General features: G+C 55.6%; 2 protein-coding genes across 7 annotated transcripts in view; one reads left to right on the top strand and one right to left on the bottom strand.

Moving 5' to 3' along the window:
• The window catches only part of PHB2 (prohibitin 2), a 46,428-nt gene that overhangs the window by 19,640 nt on the left and 8,588 nt on the right, over window positions 1-18,200 (bottom strand). The window lies entirely within an intron of this gene.
• Window positions 140-17,303, top strand: PTPN6 (protein tyrosine phosphatase non-receptor type 6). 6 transcript variants are annotated; one of them, XM_078338723.1, is made up of 16 exons: window positions 140-313; window positions 7,447-7,569; window positions 7,734-7,999; window positions 10,561-10,750; window positions 10,906-11,022; window positions 11,126-11,239; window positions 11,415-11,511; window positions 11,905-11,984; window positions 12,185-12,334; window positions 13,370-13,501; window positions 13,642-13,796; window positions 15,933-16,000; window positions 16,091-16,242; window positions 16,339-16,430; window positions 16,793-16,903; window positions 17,113-17,303. In XM_078338723.1, exons 4-16 carry the CDS (start codon window positions 10,577-10,579, stop codon window positions 17,195-17,197), a joined length of 1,527 nt encoding a protein of 508 aa, XP_078194849.1. In that variant the 5' UTR covers window positions 140-313; window positions 7,447-7,569; window positions 7,734-7,999; window positions 10,561-10,576; the 3' UTR covers window positions 17,198-17,303. The 6 variants fall into 6 exon arrangements, with proteins under 6 accessions (XP_078194849.1, XP_035111473.1, XP_017831399.1 ...); XM_035255582.3 differs by having other exon boundaries at window positions 7,805-7,999; window positions 16,793-16,924; XM_017975910.4 differs by having other exon boundaries at window positions 7,805-7,999.

An 18,200-nucleotide genomic window follows, 5' to 3' on the forward strand; every position in this document is an offset into this window, starting at 1 on the left:
GAGGGAAGGCAGCCCTGGACCGGCGGGAGGGCCTGCTGGACTCCCGCACTGGGGCTGCAGGGAAGCTGGCTGCTGTGGGCGGTCTCAGGCCAGCCCCGCCCCACCTGTCCTTTTCCTGGAGACTATTAGTCCAGGGTTTGTCCCTGCGGGGCCATTGGCCTGGCAGGCTGGATTGAGGAGGAAGTGACTGATTTCTGAGAGGTTCGTCCTCACCTGGCTTGGGCCACGGTGCACAGCTGTGCCACTGGCTCAGCCCCGCCCCCTGAGGCCCTCTGCCGTGACTTCATCCCTCCAGAGAGATGCTGTCCCGTGGGTAAGTTCGTGCACCACCTGGGTCCCAGTCTCCTGTTAGTTTTGGAGGGAGGGAGGCCTTGTTCATGCTCACTGCAACATGTGTGTGAGCCTGAGTGCGATCTGCCGCTGCCCTGCCCTGCGCCTGCTTCCTGTCCCTATGAACCTTCCCTTCCCGCAAGGTGTGAGGACCCCCGGGCTCATTCATGCCCCTCTGGCCCCTCTTTAACATTTTCCCCTGACAAGTGTATATCTCTTCTCTCCATTGCATTTCTACCTCCAGCCTCTGGGCTCCTGCTTCTGCCTCCTGCTTGGGACCTGTCCCTTGGGTAGTTCACATCACCTCAAACATAGCAGCAGTTAGAGGCCACCCGTGAAGGCCTCTCCTGCCCAGCCAACTTCCCTGCTCTTCCCATTATCTGACTTTGGTCCCATCTTCTTTCCGGTTCCTTTCACTTCCCTTTCCCTTGCATCATTCATTCATCAGATACGTGCTGAGCATCTATTGCACACAGGGTGCTGTTTAAGATGCTGGTAATACTGGAGTGAACAAGACAGACATGGTCCCTGCTTTCACGGAGCTTATGTTCCCATGGGAGGTCACAGACTGAACAAACAACCCAATAAATTGGATCATTGCAGATTCTCAAAAGTGTTATGCAGAAAATGAAACAGCCTCGGCTGGGCATGGTGGTCCACACCTGTGATCCCAGCACTTTGGGAGGCTGAAGCGAGAGGATTGCTTGAGCCCAGGAATTTGAGACCAGCCTGGCCAATATAGTGAGACCCTGTCTATACAAAAAATAAGCTGGGTATGGTGGCACACATCTGTGGTTCCAGCTATGGAGAGGCTGAGGTGTGAGGCTTGAGCCCAGGAGGTCAAGGCCACAGGGAGTGGTGATTGCACCACTGCACACCAGCCTGGGCAACAGAGTGAGACCCTGTCTCGAAAAAAGAAAATGAACCAGCTTCATGTGCTAGCAAGTGACTGGGTGTGCAGGTGACATTACTAGCTGGAGGGATCAGGGAGGGCTTCCTGAGGAGGTGACATTTGAGCTGAGACCTGGATGAGGAGGAAGAGGAGTTAGGCGTGGTGGAGAAAGAAAGAAAGAGAGAGAGGGAGGGAGAAAGGAAGGAAGGAAACAGAGAAAAAGAAGGAAGGAAGAAGATAAAAAAGAAAAGAATGATGTGGTGATCAAGAGTCAAGCATCCTTAGGCCGGGTGTGGTGGCTCACGCCTGTAATCCAAGCACTTTGGAGGCCAGGGCAAGCGGATCACCTGAGGTCGGGAGTTCAAGACCAGCCTGACCAACATGGTGAAACCCCGTCTTTATTAAAAAAAAAAAAGAGTCAAGCATCCCTGGGCAGAGGAGATGGAGCGCACAAAGCTCTAACGTGGGAACAAACAAAAAAAGGACAGTCTGCCTGTGATGCAGTGACAGAGGACCCTAGAGGAGCGGAGGCAGGGCCAGGGCAGGTTAGACTCTGTTGGACCTGGGATGGTGAAAGTGAAAACCTGGCCGGCCGAGGTAGCACACACATGTGATCCCAATTTGGGAGGCTGAGGTGGGAGGATCGTTGGAGCTCAGGAGTTTGAAACCAGCCTGGGCAACATAGCAGTTTGGGAGGTGGGAGGATCACTTGAGCTCAGGAGTTTAAGAGCACTCTGGGAAGCACAGGGAGACCTCATTACTACTGCTACTACTAATAATAAATAGCTGGGCATGGTGGCACACACCTGTGGTCTCAGCTCCTTGGGAGGGTGAGGCAGGAGGATCACCGGAGCCCAGGAGGTCAAGGCTGAAGTGAGCTGTGATTGTGACACTGCACTCCAGCCTGGATGACAGAGCAAAATTCTGTCTCAAAAAAAGAGAGAGAGAATGGAGAGAAAGGAAAAAGAAAGGAAAAAAGAAGAAAGAAAGAAAAAGAAAGAAAAGAAAAGAAGGAAGGAAGAAGGGAAGAAAGGAAGGGAGGGAGGGAGGGGCCAGGCGCAGTGGCTCAAGCCTGTAATTCCAGCACTTTGGGAGGCCGAGGCAGGTGGATCACTAGGTCAAGAGATCGAGACCATCCTGGTCAACATGGTGAAACCCCGTCTCTACTAAAAATACAAAAAATTAGCTGGGCGTGGTGGCACGTGCCTGTAGTCCCAGCTACTCTGGAGGCTGAGGCAGGAGAATTGCTTGAACCAGGGAGGCAGAGGTTTTGGTGAGCCAAGATTGCACCACTGCACTCCAGCCTGGTGACAGAGCGAGACTGTCTCAAAAGAAAAAAAAGAAAAAGAAAAAGTGACAACCTGCTTACAGAGTACTGGCGAGTTTGTGGGTGTGTGGCTCCCCAGCCCTACTGATTCTTGCTTCTCACACTCATCTCTGCTCCTGCCCCAGTGCTCACCTCATCACTGTCTGCCCCACCGACGGGGTTCCTACTGAGTCTTCTAGTCCTGAATCCCTTCCACGGCCATTTTCCTCCCAGGTAGCTTGGCCAGGCCTCCCCTTGTGCAGATTCCATCCTCAGTTTCTCAGCCTGGCCTTGAATGACCCTCTGCAGCAGGGTCCCAACCTCTCAGAGCAACTTTGCTCCAGCCACATAGCTCTGCTCACAGCCAGGCACTGCGCACATGAACTCTGTGCATGCCACCTCTTTGCCTTGACACATGCTGTCTCTGGGGGAGCACTTCTCCCTCCACCTTCCATCATGGGCTGTGGCAGTGCCCATCCCATCTGCCCCCTGATGCCGTCTGCAGCGGTGTAGTTGGTGGTGAAAAGGGCACCAGGCTCTGGCATCTCACAGCCTTGTTTTACCCACCTTCCCACTCACTAGCTTGTGACCTTGGCCAGTTACTTAACATCTCTGAGTCTTAGTTTCTGTTTCTAAAATTGGGTAAATAACACTTACCAAGTAGGGTTGGCCTGAGGATTAATAGTATAATGTAAAAGCTGGTGGCACTGAAACCATGCCACTTACAAGGTTTTCACGTGAATGGGTATTTGGGAAATACCATTAAGCTCATTTGTCAGGCAGGGATACTGAGGCTCAGAGAAGTTCAAAAACTTTCTATAGATTATTTTGCCTTGTTTGCTCTTCCAGATCACATATCTTCTTTTTATTTTTATTTATTTATTTATTTATTTTTGAGGCAGAGTTTTGCTCTTGTTACCCAGGCTGGAGCGCAATGGTGCGATCTCGGCTCACCACAACCTCCGCCTCCTGGGTTCAGGCAATTATCCTGCCTCAGTCTCCTGAGTAGCCGGGATTACAGGCACGCGCCACCATGCCCAGCTAATTTTTTGTATTTTTAGTAGAGATGGGGTTTCACCATGTTGACCAGGATGGTCTCGATCTCTTGACCTCGTGATCCACCCGCCTCCGCCTCCCAAAGTACTGGGATTACAGGCTTGAGCCACCACGCCTGGCCCTTCTTTTTATTTTTTATTTTATTTTATTTAAAACAATGCTTTTTTTAAAAAAACGGAGTTTCGCCATGTTGGTCAGGCTGGTCTTGAACTCCCGACCTCAGGTGATCCGCCCTCCTTGACCCAAAGTGCTTGGATTACAGGCGTGAGCCACCACACCCGGCCCCACATATCTTCTTATATCATGGTTGATCTTGATCTTTATGATTCTTTTTTTTTTTTTTTTTTTACAGATGGGGTTTCATTATGTTAGCTAGGCTGGTCTTGAACTCCTGACTTCAGGTGATCCCACCCACCTTAGCCTCCCAAAGTGCTGGGATTATAGGCATGAGCCACCGTGCCCAGCCCAATCTCTACGATTCTTAATTTTAAAAAAATATTTAATTAATCTATTGTTATTATTATATTTTGAGAAGTCTTTCTCTGTTGCCCAGGTTGGAGTGCAGCAGTAAAATCTCAGCTTACTGCAACTTCTCCTGCCTCTGCCTCCCGAGTAGCTAGGATTACAGGCACCCACCACCACGCCTGGCTAATTTTGTTTTTTGTTTTTTTTTCAAAATGGAATTTCACTCTTGTTATCAAGGCTAGAGTGCAATGGTGTGATCTCGGCTCACTGCAACCTTTGCCTCCTGGATTCTCCTGCCTCAGCCTCCTGAGTAGCTGGGACTACAGGCCTGTGCCACCATGCTTGGCTAACTTTTTGTATTTTTAGTAGAGATGGAGTTTCACCGTGCTGGCCAGGCTGGTTTCGAACTCCTGACCTTGTGATTCGCCTGCCTTAGCCTCCCAAAGTGCTGTGATTACAGGCGTGAGCCACTGAGCCCAGCCAGCCTAGTTAGTTTCTTCTGGGTGCTTAGTTAGTTCCTTCCCACTGAGTGGGTTTAAACCCTGGAAGGAGATTGTCTTGGGGCCAGGGTGCAGTGGGCATTTGGTGCTGAGCATGGACCTGAAACTTCATGTGTGGTTAAAACTGCGTGTCCATGCATGGGGATGTGCACCAGACCAGGTAGGTGTGTCGGTGGACACGGATGAAGTGCGTGTGGTGTGACTGTGTGTGCATAAGTGGTATGCCTGTGTGTGTGCACCCTGGCCTGTGTATCACAAGCAGGCTGTGTATGTAGGACCAGGAAGCTGTACTGTGCCCATGTATGTGCCTGTGGACTGACGAGTTTGTTTGTTGGACACTGCTCAGTGCCGGGCATCATGCTGGACTCTGAACACTCAGAGATGAGCGAGAGCACCAGCGGGTGCCCCCGCTGTAGACGGCTTTGCATGTGCTCTTCCTGCTGCTTGGCATGGGGTGGGGGTTCAGTGGAGTTCTAGGTCTCCAGGGGTAGTCAAAGCAGGACCAGGTAATAAACCCACCAGGCAGATTCCCCAGGGCAGCAGTGAGAGAAGAAAACCAGAAACTAACAGAACAACCACCAAAAAAAAAAAAAAAAAAAAGAAGAAGAAGAAAAAGTGGCAATGCCTCTTATTGGGGAAAAAATTGCATGTTTTATGTTTCTAAAAATGAAGTAGTTATGGGAAAATCAGACTTTTGTTGGGACCTAAAATTTTGTTTATTAATTTTTTTAGACAGAGTCTAACTCTGTCGCCCAGGCTGGAGTGCAGTGGCGTGATCTCGGCTCACTGCAACCTCTGCCTCCTGGGTACAAGCGATTCTCCTACCTCAGCCTCTTGAGTAACTGGGATAACAGACGCTCTCCACCATGCCCGGCTAATTTTTGCATTTTTAGTAGAGATGGGGTTTCACCATGTTGGCCAGGCTGGTCTTGAACTCCTGACCTCATGTGATCTGCCCACCTCAGGCTCCCAAAGTGCTGGGATTACAGGTTGAGCCACCGTGCCTGGCTATTTTTTCTTCTTTTAACTGAAGCATAATATGCATAATGTTCATAAATATTAAGCATACAACCCGACTGACTTCATGTTTATACACAGCCATGCAAAAGCATCCAGGTGGAGACAAAGAGCCCTCCCTGCACCCTAAAATTTCCTCAGAAATTGCTCCCAGTTAGCATATTTATTTTTATAAAGGTAATGCATGCCCATCATATAACATTGAAAAAGATGGCCAGGCGTGGTGGCTCATGCCTGTAATCCCAGCACTTTGGGAGGCCGAGGCAGTCAGATCACGAGATCAGGAGTTTGAGATCATCCTGGCCAACATGGTGAAACCCCATCTCTACTAACAATACAAAAATTAGCTGGGCGTGGTGGTGCGTGCCTGTAGTCCCAGCTACTCAGGAGGCTGAGGCAGGAGAATAGCTTGAACTCAGGAGATGGAGGTTGCAGTGAGCTTAGATCGTACCACTGCACTCCAGCCTGGTGACAGAGTGAGACTTGAAAGAAAGAAAGAGAGAGAGAAGAAAGAAAAAGAAAGAGAAAGAAAAAGAAAGAGAAAGAAAGAAAGAGAAGGAAGGAAGGAAGGAAAGAGAAAGAAGAAAGAAAGGAAAAGAAAGAAAGAAAGAAAAAAGAAGGAAAGTTTTATTTGGAATTACAGGCAGGGAGCATCATATGCCTTAGTGTTTAGGGCCTCTCAGGTCAGCCAGCCCTGAGAAAATCAGCCATGGCGAGGACCTTGGCACCCAGCCCCCAGTCCCCAGCCCCTAGGAGACAGGCCCCCTGGTCAGACTCCCGGGGCAGGGCAGAGGCCTAGGGACAAGATTTAGAAAGGACCCAAGTTTGACAAGGCTGCTCAGGGTCATTTTGCCCATGCCTCTGCCACAGTGGCATGGACAAACCGCTTATGTTGCTTAGAGGAGGGCACCCTTCTCTCTTGCAAGTGTTGACAAGGTCTTAACTATCAATCTCCTGCTCTCATGGCAGCCCCTTTGGACAAGGAGGCTCTTAATCTCTGTTCTTTGAAGCCCTAAGGACTGGTGTATAGGAGTTAAAAGCATCGGCTTTGGAACCAGACTGTCTGGGTTTGAATCCTGGCGCTGCAGCTGACTCACTGATGGACTTGGGCAATGCCTTGAACTCCCTGGGCCTCAGGTTTCTTGTCTGTCAAATGAGGATAAACAGACCCCCTGTTTCATAGGGCTGTGGTGAGAAACTATTCAGACGAGGCATATGAGCACCATTATAGCACAGCGCCTGGCATCCAGCAGGACTCACTCGATGACAGCTGTCACTGCCATCATTGTTATTAGTGTGGGCCAGGGAGGACTGTGTAAAAGCAGCAGGTGGAGGAGGAAGAGGTGCCGTGTGACCGTGTAGGTTCACATACGTGAAGTATGAGCTGGGCTTTTAGTGTGCAAGGCACATATGTGTCCTTACTGCATGTGGTGTCACATACGTGCATGGCCATGCTCCTGAGCCTTTGATTGCAGACATGTGGGAAGTGGGCCCCGTCCCCACCCCCAGTGCCACCATACTCTGCTTCTCTTCCCTTGCTCTACTCTAAAATGAGAAGTACAAGTGAGTTCCCCCAAGGGGTCGGCCGCGCCTCTTCCTGTCCCCGCCCTGCCGGCTGCCCTAGGCCAGTGGAGTGGCAGCTCCAGAACTGGGACCACCGGGGCTGGTGAGGCAGCTTGGCACTGGGAGCCACGTTTGAGGCTTAGTCCACGAGTTCTCTGCCTGCCCAGACTAGCTGCGTCGCCTCATTCCCTGCGCCCCCTCCCTCTCCGGAAGCCCCCAGGATGGTGAGGTAAGAGCCTGCCATCCTCAGTAGGCAGGAGGCAAGGGTGCCCAGTGCCCACAGGACCCCTCCTCACTGCCCTGCTTGGGCCACTCAGGTGGTTTCACCGAGACCTCAGTGGGCTGGATGCAGAGACCCTGCTCAAGGGCCGAGGTGTCCATGGCAGCTTCCTGGCTCGGCCCAGTCGCAAGAACCAGGGTGACTTCTCGCTCTCTGTCAGGTTGGTGGCCCTCCCTAGCATTTGGCCGCTCTCGTGCCGTCCAGGCCCTGAACCACACATTCCTGGTTCTCCGCGGCAATGCCAACTCCCCAGCCCCCACGCCTGGTCTGTGTCCTCATCCCCCAACCCCCGTGCTCCCCATCCCTGTCTGTGCCCCCACCCAGGACCTCTGCCGATCCCTGCCCTCCTGCCTCTACTCCTGCACCTACTGGCCTCACCACCTGGTGCCCTGCAGGGTGGGGGATCAGGTGACCCATATTCGGATCCAGAACTCAGGGGATTTCTACGACCTGTATGGAGGGGAGAAGTTCGCCACGCTGACGGAGCTGGTGGAGTACTACACTCAGCAGCAGGGCGTCCTGCAGGATCGTGACGGCACCATCATCCACCTCAAGTACCCGCTGAACTGCTCCGACCCCACTAGTGAGAGGTGAGGGTTCCGCACCCTGCCTCTCCCAAGCTGGGGCAAGCCGGCTCCCAACCCCAATGGCCCGGGAGGCAGGGAGCCTGGCACCCAGCACTGCCTGCCCTCCCTCCCCTTCCCTTCCTGCACCAGCTGGGGCTCTCAGCGTCCTTCCTCCTGCAGCCTGGTGTCTCAGAGCTTAACCTACCACCCTTTCCACCTAACCCCGAGGAAGCCAGAGAAGGCTGCCTTGCCCTACTCCAGGGGCCCTGGCCACTGCAACCCAGGTCCCACTAGAGACAGGGAGGCTACCGCTGGCGGCTGGCATGTCATGTGGGCCAGCTCTGTTGTTAGAAAGTTCTTCCTCCTGTGGAAGTGAGAGTGCCCTCCTCCGTCTTCCCCTCACCCATGGCCAGCACGCGTTAGGAGTTGACACTAGGAATGAGGATGGGGACGAACGCTTGCCAGGACACTTGACGCCTTATCTCAGCCACCCAGCAGCCGTGGAGTGTTCACATGTGGAAAGGGGCTCACACTGTCCTGAGCACAAACACTCCAGGCATTTCCTTCCTGTCCCCTCTGCTCAAAGGTGTGGTCCCCAGAGCTGGGCTGGCCACTGTCCCTGTGGGCTCCCAAAGGCATGGGCAGGGGCCAGGGGGCTCTGAAATCTCCTCAGGACACCCTGGCTCCTTTCAGTGCCAGATCCTCTTAGAGTAAAGGGCAGTGGAATAACACAAGGGGTTTTCACATGGACCCCTGGGGCCAAGCCCACCTGCCCTTGCCCTGTGCTGGAGGATGGGTTGTTAAAGCGCCAGCTTGCAGCCTTTCTGGGGTTCTGGCCTCCAAACTGCCATCAGTATTTTTGGTGAAGTCACTGACTGAATCTTAGAGCTGAATGAGGTTGCAGAATTGCTCTGTGGCCTGCCTGGGAGACCTCTTTCCCTGGTCAGCTTCCTTCACGGCCTTCTTCCTCTCCATGAGCCTCATGTGGCTGGCTCCGTGTCTGCCCCCTGCCCTTCCTCTTCCCCACCGTGACACTTGGGGGGCCTCTGAAGCTCATGTCCTTTCTCCTTGCCTCAGGCCAGGAGGAAGAGGATGGGCTGACCAGTGCCTAGAGGGGACGAGAGGAGCAGGGCCCCAGGAGGCCCCTGCAGAGGAGGCTGAGACCCGCTTTCAAAGAGAAGAGAGAAGAGAGACAAGGAAGGGAGGGCAGTGCTGGGGTGGGAAGTTAAGAGGTTAAGACCAGGGAAGCCATACTGGAGGCCTTTTCAGGTAACCCATCCCAGGAGCCAGTGTCACCCCTGAGCCTGGAGTGTGAGAGGTTCTTTCTCTGAGGTTCTGCCTTGTCCCTGCCTTGTCCCCTGCTGTGTCTGTGCTGCCTCCTTCTCTGTGGGAATTTGCATCTATCCCTCGGTGGCTCTGTGCTTCCTGTGGTCAGCCTGACATTTGCATGGAGACTTCCTCATCCTGGGGCCTAAGGAAAGGGGCTCAGCCTCCTACCCGCTGCCTGGGGTCCTAGCCTGTCCCCAAGTGGTGGGCTGAAGCAGCCCAGTAAGATCTGGAGGTTCTGCGGGGGGTGGGGGGGTGTCTGTTGGCTGGAGTCACCTCTGGGCAGGGATAAGATGGGTTGGGACAGACTGGTCCTCCCCTCCTTCCCCCGATCCCTGCGGTTGGAAAATTTGCCCCTCCGCCACCCCTGGGCTGAGGAAACCTCACAACCTCACTTCTCACTCTCTCCCCAGAAGGAGTTTTGTGTTTTTTCCATCACGTGGTTTCCTGTGGGGCTGGGCATTGTGGGGCTACAGTTTCCTCCTGGGAAAGGGGTGCGCTTCAGGGAAAGGGCTCAGTTCTGCTTTCTGCCCCGACAGCCCCTTTGCATCCCTTTGAACCCCTTTGAACCCTGGGCTCCCCTTCAGTGACATCATCCAGGGCACCCCCAGAGCCCCCACACCACTTTTTCCCCAGTGGGGTCGTTTTTCCCTGCCTCCCTGGCGGCGTGCACCCCATCCGCCTTCCTTGTGACTTGGGTCTCTCTGTCCGTCTCCCGCCTGAGATGTGGCCTCGATCTGCGTTTCTTTGTCTCAGGTCTCTGCCTGGCACAGCCCTAAGCATCACGGAGACTCTTCCTTAGTTTCTCTCCTTTAAATATTTTTGTATTGACAAAACATTTAAAGTATTGACAGCCTTTCTGCCTTTCAGAGGTGGGCTCTGGGTTCAAAGCCTGGTTAGAACTCTGGAGGCGAGGACAGCTTAAGCCTGGGAGGTCAGGGCTGCAGGGAGCTGTGACTGTACCACTGCATTCTGGCCTGGGCAACAGAGCTCTGGAGTCAGTCAAGGGCCCTAGGCCAGTGCGCAACAGCTCAGCATGAGTTTCCTCCTTTATAAAAGGGTGATAATATCATCTCCCAAACCTCTCAGCTTGTTTGGGAGAGAGTAATGGACCTAAATATGGTGGTGGATTTGGAAGCATCTAGGACAGTGCCTTGCTCCCAGTAGGTGCTGGATTTCCTGCCTCCTCTGTGAATGTCTCTGCTCAGCACCTTCCCCTGTGGCCCGGGTCTCACCTGCCCTGCCACTGCCTTCTCTAGGTGGTACCATGGCCACATGTCTGGAGGACAGGCAGAGACACTGCTTCAGGCCAAGGGCGAGCCTTGGACGTTTCTTGTGCGTGAGAGTCTCAGCCAGCCTGGAGACTTTGTGCTGTCCGTGCTCAGTGACCAGCCCAAGGCTGGCCCAGGCTCCCCACTCAGGGTCACCCACATCAAGGTCATGTGTGAGGTAAGGCAGCCAGGCGGTGTGGGAGCCTCTGTGGAGGCTGCTGTTTGTGCCCACAGTGTGGGTGGTGGGGAGGATCTGCCTGGGCTTGAATTCAAGGCTGGGGCCCAGGGAGGGAGACTTGGGCCCTGTGAGTGGCCTTATTTGGCACCCCCCAGGGTGGACGCTACACGGTGGGTGGTTCAGAGACCTTTGATAGCCTCACGGACCTGGTGGAGCATTTCAAGAAGACGGGGATTGAGGAGGCCTCAGGCGCCTTCGTCTACCTGCGGCAGGTGAGGGGTGGGCCCAGCTGCTTCCTCCCTTCCCCTGAGCCACCCCTAGACATGAGCTTCTTGGATCTCTGAGTTGCTGACTTCTCTCCATCCCCCACCCCAGCCGTACTACGCCACGAGGGTGAATGCGGCCGACATTGAGAACCGAGTCTTGGAACTGAACAAGAAGCAGGAGTCCGAGGACACAGCCAAGGCTGGCTTCTGGGAGGAGTTTGAGGTGCTCGGTGGGGACCCGCAGGACTGGGGCAGTTGAGGCCGTGACAGGAGGCATGGGGCCCCAAGCGGATACTTTCCCCTCCTAGTTCACCTCTGCTCCTGACCCACCTCACGTGAGCTCCCCTGATGGATGCCATCTCCGGAAGCTGATGCTCATTTCCCCGCCCATATTTCAGAGTCTGCAGAAGCAGGAGGTGAAGAACTTGCACCAGCGCCTGGAAGGGCAGCGGCCAGAGAACAAGGGCAAGAATCGCTACAAGAACATTCTTCCCTGTGAGCACCCAGGCTGCCCCCTTCACCCAGGAGACCGCCCCTGCCCCAGCTGCCTCCCCTCATCTCACAGGTCTCCACCCTCCACTCTAGGGGAGCCCTTTTCCCCACACCTCCCAACAGAGCCTCCCCCTTCTCAAAAGGCCTCTACTCCTCGCAGAGGGGCCTCCCGCCACCAGCAGGCAGGTTCCCCTGCTCCCAACCTCCTTCTCACGAACCCCCTCCCTCCCTCCATACAGATGATCCCCCAGCCCTGCTGTCCGCAGTCCCCCACAGGCCTCCCCAACAAGCCTCTGAGACCAGAACGGCCTGTTAGCTCAGGAGGGTGGTCTGACCCAGGCGTGGGGAGTCCCTGGCTGACCCAGGCCGTCTCACCTCCTCTCCACCCACTCCCAGTTGACCACAGCCGAGTGATCCTGCAGGGACGTGACAGTAGCATCCCTGGGTCTGACTACATCAATGCAAACTACATCAAGGTCAGTGGTGTGGGTCACGTGGGAGGAGAGGCCGGGCCCTGGGAATTCCCTGTCTTGTGAGGACCCCAAATGCAGAGACACCTGGGCAAAGCCGGAGCTGGCTTCCTGGATGGATGGAGGCAGCAGGGATTCAGGGCTCGTGCCGGGCTGGGCCAAGGAGCTCACTCTCTTGGGGTGCATCTCTTCACGCTTGCGTCCAGAACCAGCTGCTAGGACCTGATGAGAACACTAAGACCTATATCGCCAGCCAGGGCTGTCTGGAGGCCACGGTCAATGACTTCTGGCAGATGGTGTGGCAGGAGAACACCCGCGTCATCGTCATGACCACCCGAGAGGTGGAGAAAGGCCGGGTAGGGCACCCCGCCCCGCCCCCACATCCCTCCCCAGTGCATGTGGTCACACCATTAAGTCAAGGAACTGTCAGATACCAGGGCGCAAAGGGGTCTTGGGGCTGAGGGTCCAGCCCTTTCTGGGACACCGAGGCGTAGTGACAAAGTCTCGACTGCACAGTGCGACCCCTGGATCCCTGCATCTATCCCTGGGTTCTCCTGAGCTCCAGACCCAGGTTTTAGGCTGTCCTCCTTCCTCCTGCCCCTTCCTCACCTGTCTGCATCCAGGCCCCTCCTGTCATCCTTGCCCCTTACCCTGCGGGATCCTCTGCACAGCACCCTCTGCGCTGCCGTTGAAGTGATCCCATTGGTGACACAAACTGAGTCAAGTTCCTTCCTCTCTGAAATCCCTTCCATGGCTCCTGGTCACCTTTGGATAAAGTCGCACTGTAAGGCCTGGTGTTGAAGGCCTGCTGGCTTCCCTCTGACCCCCACGATTCCCTTTAAGGCTCACCGCCCCAGCAGCCCCGGCTCTTTCGGGTTCCCAGCCTTTCTCTGCACAAGCTCCTTTTCTGCTGGGAAATGACTCTCTCCACACTGTCTCTGCCGGGCAGGTGCCTTGTTCTGAAGACACAGCCCGAGTGCTACCTGCCCCCTCTGGGAATCCATGTCTCATTTCCTCCATGGCCAAGAGGGAGAATTAGCCTCTTTCACAGCCACGCTCCTCAGTGCGTCTCACCCGGTCACCTGTCTCTGAGCTGCTCAAGGCACAGGGCACAGAGGGCGCCTTATATGTGTCTGTGACTGCAGCCTGGTTTGCACAGCTTCAGGAACCACGCCTGCCCCGGTGACGTTTGTTGAATGTCAAATGGATGTCCCGGTAAAGTGCTGGCCAGGCCTCATCACCTGTTGGTGGCTGCTCCGAGAGGAGAGCACAGGTCTCCTGCCTCTCAGCCAGCTCATCTGTCCATCTGACGAACGTTTGGGCTGGTGCCAGGCACTAGAGCAGGGCCTGGGATGGGTCACGGTCATCCCCACCCAACGGTCTCTTTCCAGAACAAATGTGTCCCATACTGGCCCGAGGTGGGCACTCAGCGCGTTTATGGGCCCTACTCTGTGACCAACTGCAGGGAGCACGACACGCCCGAATACAAACTCCGCAGCTTGCAGGTCTCCCCACTGGACAATGTGAGCATCCCCCACTCCCTGCCCTGCTGTGGGAGTCCCCCACTGGACCTGTTCTCCTGTCTGGTTGAGTGGTTGGGTGGGGTGAGGCAGGTGGGGTGTTCCGAGGGAGCAGGGGGAATTGACCCTATGTCCTTGGTCAGGGGGACCTGGTTCGGGAGATCTGGCACTACCAGTACCTGAGCTGGCCTGACCATGGGGTCCCCAGTGAGCCCGGGGGCGTCCTCAGCTTCCTGGACCAGATCAACCAGCGGCAGGAAAGTCTGCCTCGCGCAGGCCCCATCATCGTGCACTGCAGGTGAGAATGAGAGTCCTCATGGTAGCAGTGACTGCTGAGGAGTAAATATTGCTAAGCGCCATGAGCTGTTATAAGCAACATACATGTTAGTGCACACGTCTATTGCCTTCCGCTCACCCCCGGCTTCTTCTGGGTTCCCTCATGGCTCCAGAGCCTGGGGTGGAACATGGCTGGACCTGGTCCCACTTTGGCCCCCTGCCTGTGGGTGTCTTCCTCAGAGCCTTCCCCAGATGTACCATCTCGCCCAACCCAAATACAGAGGAGGAACCCAGGACTCAGCTGCTGGCCAGGCCCCAGCTAGTCAGGGCGAGGCCGGGCTGGCACCCACAGTAGGCCTGAGTCCCGGCTGCCCTGCTGTCTCTCAAGGTCCCACTCTGCTGGTTTCTTCTGGCCTCCCAGGAATATCCATCGTGCCTGTGCTCCCCATTCCTCCTCTTTTTCCATCTGTAGCCCCAGGGTTTAGGCTTCTTCCTGACTCCGCCGTCTCTCCCCCTTTCCCTGGCAGTTCCCCATCCTGGCCCCCAGGGTTGTATGGGGATGGGCGATGCCTTTCTGGGGGGTACACATAGCTCCTCTATCTACCCTCGTGTTTGTGATCAGGAGACCCCTGTAGGGTGCAGAGGTGGGGCTGCGAGGAGCAGGGGTCCCACTGAAGAGCCCACCATGCCGGCCTGGCCTAAATGGAAGAGAGGCAGCGGGTGGAGGGCCCCTCTGCTCACCAGCTGTGTGATCTTGGACAAATTGCTTAACTTTTCTGACCCTCAGCTTCCTCATCTGTAAAACCAGGATCTCAGGGTTGTCGTGAGACCCTATTGCTGTGGCTGGAATTCCATCAGCCCTCAAACACTGGCAGTTACTGGTTTAGTACTCATGCCAGACAGAGAATGGGGGAAACAGGGACCTGCCTTGCCCGGTCCCTTCACACTCCCTCTGTGGACCCCAGGTCTTTGATGGCCTCTGGCCTCCTCCTCTTCCCCCCAGCAGCTGTTTGTCCATGGGACAGGGCCAGTTGGCTGAATCTAGAGGTGCCCCGATGGGCTGTCTTGGGGCCGCAGCTCTGTCCTCTGCTCTCTCAGGGACAGGTCTATCCCTGAGAGCCACCCTCCTGCTCACCCACCGCACGTATAGTCACACACTTCTTGAAAGCCCCATGGCCTTTATTTAGACGTTACAGGAAGGAAGTGGGTGAAGGGGGGTTATTTTTGACAATCTGTGTTTGAAATTAGACAGTGCGACTCAGGGCACCAGCCTGATGGGCCCAGCTGAGGGTGGGCCTGGGGTCTCCCTAGGGTCTGCTTGCCCAGGGGTGGGAAGGAGAGAAACTTCCTATTGCACTGCTCCCCCGAGTCCCTGACCCGGCACCCCTGAACCCTGTTGTCTCTGGGCTGTCCTTTCCCAGCTGTCAGGGTTTGAAGAAAAAGGGAAATAAACCTCTGCAGAGAGAAGCTCCATGAATTTTTTTTTTTTTTGAGACAGTCTCACTCTTGTTGCCCAGGCTGGAGTGCAGTGGCGTGATCTCAGCTCACTGCAACCTCTGCCTCCCAGGTTCAAGTGATTCTCCTGCCTCAGCCTCCTGAGTAGCTGGGATTACAGGTGCACGCCACTACGCCCAGCTAAGTTTTGTATTTTCAGGAGAGACGGGGGTTTCACCATGTTGGTCAGGCTGGTATTTGAACTCCTGACCTCTTGATCTATCTGCCTCAGCCTCCCAAAGTGCTGGGATTACAGGTGTGAGCCACTGCACCCAGCTGGAGCTCCCTAACTCTTGGAGAGGTGGGAAGGGTTCAGGGTGCCTAGGAACCAGCAGGACAGTAGTGGGATTTGGGGGTCCCATGTCTTTCGGGGTGGGGACAGCTGCTCTCCAGGAGTGAGGATTCGGTGCAGGGAGTGGAGTAGGGAAGGATGGTGGCATCTGGGAAGCTGGCATCAGCACCACAGAGCCAGAAGTGGAGTGCTCCCATGCAGAGTCGGGCAAATTGTCATTGTCACTTGCCCAATGATGCTGGGTACATTCCCTTCTATTACTGGAGGCTCAGGCTGCTCCTGCAGTGCCTGGGGGTGGAGCTGAGCACTGGTCAACCCCCCTTCCCAGGAAGGGCTTGACTGGCCTCTGACGGCATCCCCGTCTCTCCTCAGCGCGGGCATTGGCCGCACAGGTACCATCATTGTCATCGACATGCTCATGGAGAACATCTCCACCAAGGGTGAGGGGCACCTGGGGGCTTGGGGGCGGGGTGAGCAACCCCTTGGTGTCTACCTGTGCCTAGGCCTGAGGTTTGACTGCCCCCACCCAGGCCTGGACTGTGACATTGACATCCAGAAGACTATCCAGATGGTGCGGGCGCAGCGCTCGGGCATGGTGCAGACGGAGGCGCAGTACAAGTTCATCTACGTGGCCATTGCCCAGTACATTGAAACCACCAAGAAGAAGCTGGAGGTCCTGCAGGTGCGTGCAGAGCAGGGCCTAGGGGGCTGCAGCGGGGGATGGGTGCCACCTGGCCCTGCTGGGACCACCACCCTCCTGCTATCCCTCTGCCCACAGTCGCAGAAGGGCCAGGAGTCGGAGTATGGGAACATCACCTACCCCCCAGCCATGAAGAACGCCCATGCCAAGGCCTCCCGCACCTCATCCAAGTGAGTGGCCCTGACTGCCACCTCCCGGCATCCACCCCTTTGTCCTGACCAGCCCGATCCTTGATTTCTGGAGAGGACAAGTGTTGCTTCAAGTTCAAGCTTGGTTCTCACGCCTTCTGTTAATAAGCATTTCCAGAGTGCCCCCCCACCGCCGCCACGTGTGGGCCTGTGCTAGGTAGCAGCAGTGCACTTGTGTATGAGATGTTGCCTCTAACCTCAAAGAACTTGGAGTTTAGTGCAGGGACAGTGGCTGGGCCACCTGTGAGATGGGGCAGCCAGAGAGGGTTGCCACTGCTGGGTCCCCCGTGCTGTCTCCTGACCTGTGCCTCCGGCCTGTGTTTGCCCCCTGCACCCTGCTGCAGACACAAGGAGGATGTGTATGAGAACCTGCACAGTAAGAACAAGCGGGAGGAGAAAGTGAAGAAGCAGCGGTCAGCAGACAAGGAGAAGAGCAAGGGTTCCCTCAAGAGGAAGTGAGCGGGCGCTGTGCTCAGGTGGCGGTGCTACAACTCTTCTGCCTGGCTGTCCTCCCTGTCCTGCCCTGTGTCCTTGGCTCCACTGCCTTCCCTGGGTGGATGGGGTGGTTGCAGCCTCACTCTGCCCTTCCCAGCTGCCCCAGACCTCCTTGTTCGCCCTCCAGGTTCCAGCCACCCTCTCACTCCCTAACTCCTTCTCTTGGCAGCCTCAGCCCAGACCCTGCGGAAGCCTCCCACAGTGGACAGACCCACAACCTGAACCTAGGAGTGCCCCATTCTATTGTAATTTAAATGGCTCCATCCCTCATACCTCTCCCTGATCCTGTATATAGCCCAGCCAGGCCCCAGTCAGGGCCAGCCCTTCTCCTCTTGTAAATAAAGGCCTGGGATTACTGTGTGTCGCCTCTAACTGAGCACTTTGCTTGCCCAGTGAGTGGGCTCCGCCTCCCGTCAGACCGCTGTGGGTCTGGACTCCGCCTCACACGTGGGAGGGTGACTGTGGGCGAAGCTCCCCAGTCTCCTCCTTTAAAATGGAGAGCGATCATAACAGGGCGGTTGTGAAAAGCACACGATGACGGCTGGTGATAAGACGGGCACAGTGACTCACCACACGCTTGCCCTGTGCCCAGGCACTGAGAGGCTACACATGTTACATCAGTCTAGGCACTTTTGTTATTCTCATTTTACAGTGCAGGAAACTGAGGCACAGAGAGACTAAGTAACTTGGTCACTTGCCCAAGGTCACAGGACTATGGAGCAGTGGAGCTGGGATTTGAACCCAGGCCTTCTGAGCCCAGAGCCCAGACTCCTTACCCTGGAGTTGCAGCTGCCGCCCTTGGGGCAGTTAGAGTCACACTCCCCTGATGCTGACTTCCAGATCCGAACTAAGAAGAGTAGTTAACCCGAGGCCAGCCCCACTCATCCCCTCAGGCAGGAACGGGGACTGGGGACTGGCTCTTAGTGCACCCGGGAGCACCCAGCTTCTCCCCTCACCCAGGCTGCGGCTGCCCGTGTCCTCCGGGGCAGAGTTTGAAGAGCTGGCAGACTTGAAGATTGCTTTGTTTTTGGTCCCCTCTTCCTCCCCCCGTGTTGTGTCGGGAGTGGGGTTTCTTCTTCATTTGTAACTCGTCTCCTGGGGAGTGGAGCCGGTGCAGGTCATCCCTCAGGAAGGGCTGGCATCCACTCTTGGAAAGGCTGAGGCCGCACAGGCCCGGAAGCCCAGAGGCTGGGCAAGCATTATTCAGCAAATCCTTCTTAGAGAGCCCCTGGCACCACCGCCATTCACAGTCACCTG

Source organism: Callithrix jacchus, chromosome 9 (genome assembly GCF_049354715.1).
Source record: "Callithrix jacchus isolate 240 chromosome 9, calJac240_pri, whole genome shotgun sequence".
Classification (NCBI taxonomy): domain Eukaryota; kingdom Metazoa; phylum Chordata; class Mammalia; order Primates; family Cebidae; genus Callithrix; species Callithrix jacchus.

Bases quoted from the DNA above. Each gene is read 5' to 3' on its own strand.
- PTPN6 (XM_017975910.4), top strand. The intron at 10,751-10,905 runs GTAAGGCAGCCA...GGCACCCCCCAG, and splicing joins ACATCAAGGTCATGTGTGAG to GGTGGACGCTACACGGTGGG. The intron at 12,335-13,369 runs GTAGGGCACCCC...GTCTCTTTCCAG, and splicing joins GAGAGGTGGAGAAAGGCCGG to AACAAATGTGTCCCATACTG.